Here is a 10,346-nt window from a genome sequence, read left to right as displayed (position 1 = left end):
GTTCTAGATGATCGTTTTTCCATTTTATTGACTTATTTATAGTAAGAAAATGGGTTTCAGAAAATGTATGGCTATTTATTATGTATTCTTTTTTGCTGACATTCAAATTTCTCCACTCTCAATAGCCTGGAACGTTGTGAATGTAACTGTTTCACTTGGGATGTATTTTTACATAACACCAGAACTTGTTATAGAAATATATGTACAGTACTGCAGTGTGCGGCGATGAGACAAGCAATGTCAAACCAAATCCAATCTTGATGTGACTTTCTTGTTTTATTTCGTTAGTTAGATGTGTAGAATGTGCAGGAGACGTTTGAATTTGTTTATTCGTTTTAACGCAGATTTTACCCACGACAAACACATTTAAATGGCATTCTATGCAATCCCAACCGTCACCATAAAGTGCACCAAAAGTGAAAGAAATATCTTCTGGAAATGATGTGATTTTCTTTTATTGCTGTTGTGCAGATAAGAGATTATAAATAAATTTTAAATTTACCCACCACGATCCCGGATGTGACGTCGTCTACAACCAACGCCTTACCAAGAGAGGTGCGCACGAATGGCTATTATTTATGATTTGTGATACCCCATGCACGCTTTTATCATAAATCTGAGCCAACATACATCCGGTTTACGAAAGCTAACCGACTAGCTCGTTGGCTATTGGAGCTCGCTAGCCCTTCGCGGTGCGTGTGTCAAATCAGTTCTTCCGGTTTGTTGTTGTCCCGAGACAGGCGAGCATCGCATCGCCAGGAGGCATGACGAGCTATGCAGCCACCGTGTTTCGCAAGGTTGAGAGTACGTGCTACCACCTCCCTGTGATCTTCAACACCTTCCTGGTTTTCTCCATTACTGGGGAGGTGAGCTACCTGGTGCTGGTCGAGGCTCCGCTACAGGCGGACCAGAAGAAGACGGAGTGGTCCTCTCGATGGAAATCCATGCACCTGCTGGCCCAATACTTTATGCTTTGCAACATTTGCTGGAACGCCGTGCTATTTGTCCGAACTAGCCCCAGCATCAAGGGCGTGTTCCTGGGAGGGGATGGTGTGGGTCAGGGATGGAGGTGAGGCGGTTTTGTGTTCGTACACCTATTCATCTGAGGTCAGTTTCATGGGCCTCAGAGTTCTGACGTTGTTGTTGTTGTCATCATTACCAAAAAAACAAAGGTTCTTTTGCTGATTTTATGCTATCTGTTTGAACATTGTGGGATATATGTGTGAATCTAAGAATTGCCATCTAAGAGGAGGACTGTATGTTTTTAAAAATATCCTACAGGTACTGTTACGCGTGTGAGACACACACTCCTCCACGCTGTTCCCACTGCTACGATTGCAAAGTGTGCGTGCTGCGGCGGGACCACCACTGCGTGTTCTTTGGGCAATGCGTGGGGTTCCGCAACTATCGGTACTTCCTGACCTGCTTGCTGTTCATGTGGTCGGGCCTCCTGTACGCCACGCTGATGAACGCTGAGGTCTTCATCGTCATACTGAAAGAAGGCGTGACTTTGCACAGTGTCCTGCTGCTGCTGATACCCTGGGTAATGCTGATTTCAGGTACAGTGGAACCCATCGTTACGAACGCACTTGGCTGTTTGTCACCTGAAACGTTAATGTTTTATTTTGTTTTATTGGCAAAACTTGCCACAATATGGGACCTGCTTCTGCATTCATTCATAACAACGTGGCTGATGCGCCCATCTGTAATTGGGTGAATTTATTGTACGTTTGTGCTTGTAAAAATGGGCGATCGTAAGCAGACCTCAAATTTTGCATTAATTAGAAAAGTACGTGGCCGTTGTGAGAATTGTGATTGAAAGTAGCATGTTTGTGCATATAAGCGGAGGTTCTGACTGCCCACATGATACAACAGCAACCTTTAAATGCGTTACGCACGGAACCAGTGATGGTTTAATCGAGTGAGGCGCACAGCACGGATCCATCTGCTCATCTGTGCTGAGACGGTTTGCATCACGAAACATGTACGTAACTGGAGCTATATTTTCTACAAACATTTTGTGCACAACGTGAAAGGTTTTAACAAACCTAATTCCAATGAAGTTGGGATATTGTGATAAACACAAAGAACAACACAATGATTTGTCAATCATGTTAAACCTATATTTAATTGATTATGCTACAAAGACAAGATATTTAATGTTCAATGATCAACATTATTGTTTTTAGCAAATACTCATTAATTTTGGAGCTAAGCCCTTCAGTGATTTATAGACCAGCCACATAATTTAAAAATCTATTTTACATCTGACTGGTAGCCAGTGTCAAGACTTTCAGACTCAAGCAATATTTTCTGATCATTTTGTTCTTGTCAGAACTGGAGCTGCAGCGTTCTGAATGACCTGCAGTTGTTTGATGCTCTTCTGTTTTCTCTGAAGTTTTGTTGTGCCAAATGGACTGAGTCATGCTCTTAGTCCTGGTAAGGTCAATGTCCCTCTCTTCTACCAGGTCAGGTCTCGGCACGTGCCTTCACCTTTGCCTTCATTGCCGACACATGTGTTGTGGGCTTCCTATTGGTCTCTGCATTCTTCTTCTTCCATCTCTTCCTGCTTTTCCGGGGACAAACCACAAGGGAGTGGTACTCATCTCGCCGCCCCTATAACCTTGGACTTCTGGAGAACTTGCGTCACACCTTTGGCAGTTTCTGGTACCTTTGCTGGCTCTGCCCACTTATCCCGTCACCTCTACCTGGGGATGGGATACACTTCCAGGTGACGGGATCACTCGAACCTACCCGGTAATAACTCCGGAGGTTGGCTCTACTCAGCAAAGACTTTACTGAACTATTTTTTTGAAACACTTGACTCTTTGAATATTCCCTCAGAAAAACATTGTTTTCCAAACCGGAATACTTGGCACTGAATTGGTTGACTGAATGCACTGTTTGTGTTTATAATGATGACTCCATGTTATGGTTTTATGACTATTGCCACTGCCCTCAAGCACTCTTTGTCATCATTTTTCAGTAATGGTGATGGCTGCTAACCTGCCAAAAATAAATCCCGAGTATGCAGTTAGCACACATCATGAAACACCACGACCCTTAGACAGTCACTGTTTTTGTAGAAAATCATCAAGAGAACAGAGTGGGGGGAAATCAGCCCAAGGGTGTCACTTGCGAACCACCTCATACCAATTATTGCATTACTTCACATTGTTTGCCAGAGAATGATGAGTACATGCCTTTGGCACCACACCACTGACGAATTAGCAATCCATCACCTCCTACTGCACTACCATATTAAATCCCCTTTTGATCGCACTTTTCAGTTTTTCCCCTGCCTGTAGTAAAGCACTTATTATGACGTCAGAAAATAACTTTTTTTTACAGCCCAAAATATGTTCTCAATATTGTACAAGTATTCACTACAACGTGTTAAAACATTTTAAATTTACGTGTGTATTTGGCCTTGATTAAATAAACTGTCTAAATCATTTCAATTTAATGTCTTTGGCAATAGTGGGGTTTTTTTTGGTAAATATAATTTGGCCATCATCGAATTGTTTCCAAGGTCCGTCAGCGGTCGTTGTTGAACCTTCTGCTGCGGAAGTCTCTCGCTGGTCATGTGTAGGCATCATTGCTGGTGATTGACTACACTCGGTTCGAGGCACAAGACTGGAGACGTTTCTTATTTTCTTTGTGTGGTCGCTACCACTGAGTCGCTGAACAACCGACGTAACTCAGTGCAGCGCCGCTCACCATCAAAATTGGACAAAACAGAGAAGAAAAGTGCGATAAGTGTCTCTCAGACGTAAAGTGTTAACATCTTGCTCGAATCAAATTCAGTTCTTGAGAGTTTTGTGAGGAATTAGTCAATTGTTTCCACGCGAGGGTTAATCGCCCACTTTTAATACAGTTGCTAGTGCTAACTCGATTGAAGAGTATGCTAAACTAAACGTTATTATAGTTATGCTGCCACCAGCTTAGTGTGCTGCAGTCATTTGCTGCCGTTAAAATATGTATTATTTCTGTTGTATTGTGTTTGTCTCATTTTTCATTTATTTCCCGTTGCCAGGCATAAGAAATGGATGTCAGATGAAAATATGTTGGTGATTTTAAATAATCAAATGTATAGTACATTAACACTTTTTTTGAGAGCTAATAATGTTATCACGATACAGTTTTGTATGTGTTTTTGTGTGCAGGACAGTGAAGGAGATGCTTGAGAAAATCGCTGAGCTTTATCACAATCGGAGTCAGCTGAAACTTTTAAACTCTGAGATGAGTCACTTACTCGATGCAGCAGATGACGAGATGACCTTGCTCCGGTCCGAAAATGACGGGTTTAGAAGACAAGTGAAAGCGTAATTAATTATATGTTGGCGTTCAGAACAACTGGTGCCGTGGCTATCAGCCTAAATGTTGCATTGTTTTCCTTGCACAAATTTTCCTGCTGGTTTGTACCAATAGTTTTGCACTTATCATTTGTAACATTTATTCATTCATTCATTTTCCAAACCGCTTAATCCTCAGTCAGGTCACAGGGGGTGCTGGAGCCTATTCCAGCCGTCTTCGGGCAGTAGGCGTGGGACACCGTGAACCGGTTGCCAGACAATCGCAGGGCACACAGAGACGAACAACCATGCGCACTCACACTCACACCTAGGGACAATTTAGTGTGTTCAATCAGCCTGCCATGCATGTTTTTGGAACATGGGAGGAAACCGGAGTACTCGGAGAAAACCCACGCAGGCCCGGGGAGAACATGCAAACTCCGCACAGGGAGGCCAGAGCTGGAATTGAACCCGGTGCCTCTGCACTGCACTGCAAGTCGACGTGCTAACCACTGGACTACCGGGCCACATTTGTAACATACACTTGCCAAACATCCATCTTTCGATTCTCTGAACCGCTTATCCTCAACGGAGGTGTCAAATCCAGGTCCAGAAAGCAAACATTTTGCCACAGTTTGGCTTTAGCCACAGGTGCTTCTCATCAACCAGCAGATAAATACAATAAAATAAAGAAGAAGCGCCCGTGGCTAAAGCCAAACTCTGGCAGGGCTTCAGAAGACGAAACGCCGCTGGTGGCAGCAGAGAAGTGGCCAAATGAATGAGAGCACAGTCAAGTGTATAGACCCGACGTGTCTATGGTTCTTGAAAAATATCACAACTGTAACTATTTCATACTTTGGTCCATATGCAATTATAAACATGGTTAAGTATCGTTGTAAAACGCTACATGAATTCTTCATATAGTATATTTTTATTTATTGGTAGCGGGCGGTGGTGTCTCTTGCTTTAACCCGGAAATAGATTTTTCGTCAGTGTGTAAGCTTATGTACATTTGATTGATCAAAATAGGATTTGAAAAACCTGCAAAGCATTTTTGATCAATTTAAAACCCTTCTCTAAATATGAATTACAACTAACTGAATTAAAAAACTAACTATACAATACATTCATTCATTCCTCACTAGGGTCGCGGGGGGCGCTGGAGCCCATCCCAGCCGTCTCCGGGCAGTAGGCGGGGGACACCCTGAATCGGTTGCCAGCCAATCGCAGGGCACACATAGACAAACAACCATCCACGCTCACACTCACGCCTAGGGACAATTTGGAGTGTTCAATCAGCCTGCCATGCATATTTTTGGAATGTGGGAGGAAACCGGAGCACCCGGAGAAAACCCACGCAGCCCCGGGGAGAACATGCAAACTCCACACAGGGAGGCCGGAGCTGGAATCGAACCCGGTACCTCTGCACTGTGAAGCCGACGCGCTAACCACTGGACTACCGGGCCGCCCACTATACAATACATCTTTATTTAAATAGTGCTTTTATAACGGCGCAGCTATAATGAAAAATCCAAATGAATATAACTCGTGTGGAGTGGGGTTTTGCGCAGTTCAGTTAATCCCTCCCCAATTTCCTGCACCTGTTCTCATGAAAAAGCAACAAAGGCTAGCCCAAGCGAGGCCAACGCAATCTGGGGTCAGGTCATTTTCAAACACGTAATTGAGAACCGGCTCTAGTGGGACATGAAAGAATGACTGATTTCAATATTAAAATTATGTATAGTGTTGCAGTTATTTATTTATTTTGCCTCATGCACTTGGTCAATACAGTTCAGTTGTATTTAACTTTTAAGTGAAATACACTTGTTCTTCTTTTAGAACCTTGGGGTGTTTAGGGACAATTTTTCTTGAAGTTATATTTTCAGTACTCTTTATTTCCGTGCACATTTTTTTTCTGTTAACTGTTAATCTTAACTGTGCATAATGTTTCATTGACTTACAATATTATATCAAAACCTTTTATCGGAAAAAAAAAGCCTTGGGACCTTGTTTTTCATGAACACTAATTCCTCCATCCATCCATGCTCCGTACTGCTTATTCACACTAGGGTTGTATTTGTGCTGGAGCCTATCACAGCTGACTTTGATGGAAATGTGATGCCGCAGGGTACACCCTGAAATGGTTGCCAGCCAATCGCAGTGCACATATTGATAAGCAACCATTCACCCTACGAACAAATTTGAGCCTTCAATTAACCAAACGTGTATATTTTTGGAATGTGTGAGGAAACTGGGGCACCCAGAGAAAATTCACACATATACGGGGAGAACATGCAAATTTCACACAGACAGGCCGCAGCCCGGAATCTAACCCAGGACTTTTGAATTGTGAAAGGGGTGTGCTAATCGTTTGGCGACAGTGACGTATACGGAATCATATATACTTTTAATACAGTTGCCACCTAGAACCACATTCATAAACATAGTTCAATGCATGCCTTTCTGACAGTGTCACTCAGAATTGAACTACTTACTGTATTACAATTAACCTCTTTCATGCACTCTGTAACCTGATAAAGGAATAAGCTGTCCACTGTAGTAACCGTTACACGTTCTATATCTGTAGGTTGGAGCAGATTGTCGTAGATGGTCAGCACGTGGAAGCACAGCTTTGCAGCTCATCACTGCGGGATGACCTTGACGTGAAACAGTCCACTGAAATTACGCTACAAGTACTGGTAGGTTAGACCGTGTGCTGTTGCCGCCTATGGAGCATTTGTAAAAGCATTCCTGTTGATAAGATAAGGATTTGAATTTTATCTTGAATTCTGCTCATGTCTGATTGACGCTTTTTCCTTTTCCGCAGGAGGAGGAATGCAATGCGATGAAGGAACGAAATAAGAAACTGATTGCAGAGGTCTGACAACTCTTCTTCTCTCTGTCTCTAGTCATCAATGTGCTGTTGGGCAACGTGCAAAAAATCAGTGAGCATTAGAAATTGTCTGCGGCACTGTTTACATTTTATGATTTGTCAGGTTCAGATGCTCCAGCAGCAAAGAGAACAGGACAAGATGAGCTTGAGCAAGTTCAGCGCTGCCCTGAAAAACATTGAGGTACAGTCTGAATGCAATTTGTTCACTTGGAGTCCCAATTGTCTCTGTTTCTCTTAGCCTTTCGAACATTTGAGGGAGACTTTGTCATTGCTGCTCTGTTCTGTTTGTCAGTTTAGAACAGAAGAAGCTCAGCTAGAACTTCAGCAAAGGGATGAGGTCATTCAACAGGTATGTCAAGACAGGCAAAATCCCCGTCATAAAGCAACAATTTCATTGAAACACTTATCTTCGTTAGCTGTCTGCTATTTTGACTACAGTTGGCATTATGATATCACATTTATTTGTCTGTGGTAGAGTAAGTTGCAATTAAAGCAAGCAGAGGAAACAGTAGAGGAGTATACCAACGTCATAAAGGTAAGGACGGTCTGACTTGTCTGTCTTCTGTTAAGGTAATGCGCGACAGATCTTGCGATGAAGAGATGCATGGTACGCTCGGTCTCGATGTCAATTCTGGCACTCGAAATGGCTATGTGGTGCCGGTTGCCAGTGTTTTTAAAGTCACGGCGGGCTTCGCGAATGTTGGCAAAACCGCACAAACAAGCAATGAAAAAAAGAGCACAGTCAAAGAGGATAATATTCAATAATTCCAGTCCTAGCTGAGATCTTGGTGTTGTGTGTTTTTGAGGAGCTCAGACGGGCAAACCAGGAGCTGCGGAGTCACTTAGAGGACAGAGAGGATGAGGCCTCGCTGTAAGTCACTCTCCAAATCCAGTGGTGCCTTGAGATATGAATGACCCCTATTTATGTCTTTTTCGAGATGCGAGACATTGTTTGGCCAATTTTTGGCTTTCACTTGCGAGTAGAATTTGAGATGAGAGCGCTGTATGGTGGCAGTCAACACACTTCACACAAGGAGCAGCTTGGTCGATCACCAAAATTTGAGTGTTACAGTCCGGCGCCACACCTGTTGCAAAGAATAAGGGGACACAGACAACAACATAGGCCAGTTGAAGAATTTATTGTTAACAATAAGTAACTTTAAAAAAAAGAAAAAGGAGTATGGGATGTGAGTGTTTAAATCTCTGCATGCATGGATGACTATAAGTCTAATCTACACCATCTGGAGCTCACAGTGCATGAGAAAGCCTCAAATTCATAGTGCTGCCAGGCCCGCTGGGAACCAATTTTTTGTTCAGTGTCTTGTGCCAGGACACTTTGACAGCGGACGGTCTGATCCGGGTTCGAACCAGCAACCTTCCAGTCAATGGAAGACCCCCCTCTACCACTTGGGCTGCAGCCTTAGTACAAAATATGACCATAGTCACAGGCACATTTTATATGTTCTTTGTGAAGACGATAAATACTGCACTTTACTGAGGAGTTGTGACCTGCTCATCGTACGGAAATGTATCAGTATGTCACTATTTTACTACCCACAGGTGGGCAAGACATTGTTTCCACGAACAGCACAATACCCATTGAATAAAAGCCCCCAAAAAAGTGCTAACTCTTTTATTCGTTATTTTTTATTTAATTGTGTATGTGAATGTTTTTTATACACTACAATAGTATGGAATGCAATTTTATTTCATTGTTTTGGGAGTTTTTTTTAAGGATAGGGGGCTGCAACAAATAATGGCATTCCTATTATTTTTCAATAGGGAAGGAGGATTTTGCGTTCACAGAACCAATTAAGCTTGTCTCTCGTGGCACCATTGTGTTTATTTTCAGCAAACACTTTCACTGAGTAATTTTGGTGCACTTTAGCTTTGTTGTTGCCGCTGGTTTCCAGAGTCACTCTCGGTGATTTGATGGAGGAAAAGAAGGCATCGCACGTTCCTGGCATGTCTTTCGCAGAGGAACTCAAGCTCCTAGCCAGCCAAAATGAAATTAAAAGCATGATGGCACCCTCCATGGATTCCAGTCAAGTACAAAGCCATTCAGTTGCAGAATATTACAGACGATTTGATTTTACTTCTGAACATCATTTAGATGCGCAGTGAGGTACGCTGAGTTTTGTTTACAGGAAGAAACTGATGCCACAGAACCAACCAGTGCTCCCGTCCTGTCCCAACAAACAAACAGGTGACATTCCCATGTCACGTTATGTATTTTATTCCCAATGAAATTGTTCTGTAGTTCACTCATTATCTTCTCCCTATAGGTACACAAAGGTCAAGGAACCATCCACCCACAAGGTGTTTGTGCTCTGCCTGGCCATCATCATCATTTTGGTCATCGTGGCTGCAGGAAATCATGCAAGATATTTTGACTTTCCTCCAATCCATAACCTTTGGAGGAGCGTGCACCTGATTTTACAGCCCTACTTTAGTGTGCACTATGGAGCCTTACCTCCTGTGTGATCCAAGCAATTCTTATTGTTGTGTACCTTGGATCATGTTGTTTTTTGTTTTTCGGGGCGGGGGGGGTGATCCTGGTATCTTGCTGATCTATTTAAATTGAACAGCTGTTGTATAACACCAGGATGTAATGCAGATTTCTTTCCATCTGAAACATTTATTTGCAATATGGTCACATTTGTTTGTTATTGTGGTAGTGCATTGGTGAGATATTTCTGCTTTTTCGAATTCATAAAAAGAAAAAAAAATGTCTGTACACAAACTTGGCTTCATTTATTAATTTGCATGCTGCTATACAGATGCACCGTATGTATTTTTCAGATTGTTCTTTTTTTTAATGTCAGACGGTAGTGTTTTTTTCGGCTGGAACAAGACATCATGGATTTGCCCCAGTTGATACTTGTGGCCAATCAGGGTTATGTTCATTATACTTCGGGGGGGTCGTGATTTAATTTTTAACATTCAGTTAGTTTTAATTTGTTTTTAGAGCAGGTTTGTTGTTGTTTTTAGCTGCAATTCTCAAACAACTGACCTTGGTGCTTCTGCAGCTACGAATGTTCATTTACCAAAATGAATGAATTCAAAATGAACCCAAAAGTTCATGTATGATAACGGACAAAAAGGACAATTAAGAACGTTTTTGCTGTCATTATAGTTTTATAAATACAAGAGTATTT

The 10,346-nt window shown here is 42.3% G+C and overlaps 2 protein-coding genes across 4 annotated transcripts; both read left to right on the top strand.

Annotated features, from left to right (window-relative positions):
• Nucleotides 1–524: 524 nt before the first annotated feature.
• Nucleotides 525–3,466, top strand: zdhhc24 (zinc finger DHHC-type containing 24). The gene is made up of 4 exons (XM_052066678.1): nucleotides 525–555; nucleotides 741–1,069; nucleotides 1,282–1,559; nucleotides 2,469–3,466. The coding sequence occupies exons 2-4, from the start codon at nucleotides 765–767 to the stop codon at nucleotides 2,759–2,761; spliced, it is 876 nt and encodes a 291-aa protein (XP_051922638.1). The 5' UTR covers nucleotides 525–555; nucleotides 741–764; the 3' UTR covers nucleotides 2,762–3,466.
• Nucleotides 3,467–3,595: 129 nt separating this feature from the next.
• Nucleotides 3,596–9,912, top strand: LOC127601417 (227 kDa spindle- and centromere-associated protein-like). Of its 3 annotated transcripts, XM_052066664.1 has the most exons (11): nucleotides 3,596–4,066; nucleotides 4,167–4,325; nucleotides 6,883–6,994; nucleotides 7,123–7,173; nucleotides 7,292–7,369; nucleotides 7,481–7,537; nucleotides 7,664–7,723; nucleotides 7,995–8,059; nucleotides 9,102–9,237; nucleotides 9,336–9,394; nucleotides 9,474–9,912. In XM_052066664.1, exons 1-11 carry the CDS (start codon nucleotides 4,050–4,052, stop codon nucleotides 9,670–9,672), a joined length of 993 nt encoding a protein of 330 aa, XP_051922624.1. In that variant the 5' UTR covers nucleotides 3,596–4,049; the 3' UTR covers nucleotides 9,673–9,912. The 3 variants fall into 3 exon arrangements, with proteins under 3 accessions (XP_051922624.1, XP_051922616.1, XP_051922611.1); XM_052066656.1 differs by having other exon boundaries at nucleotides 3,596–4,325; nucleotides 7,998–8,059; XM_052066651.1 differs by having other exon boundaries at nucleotides 3,596–4,325.
• Nucleotides 9,913–10,346: the final 434 nt, after the last annotated feature.

Source organism: Hippocampus zosterae, chromosome 1 (genome assembly GCF_025434085.1).
Source record: "Hippocampus zosterae strain Florida chromosome 1, ASM2543408v3, whole genome shotgun sequence".
Classification (NCBI taxonomy): Eukaryota; Metazoa; Chordata; class Actinopteri; order Syngnathiformes; family Syngnathidae; genus Hippocampus; species Hippocampus zosterae.
The sequence above is the reverse complement of the archived record's forward strand: the minus strand, read 5'-3'. Positions and strand labels throughout refer to the sequence as shown.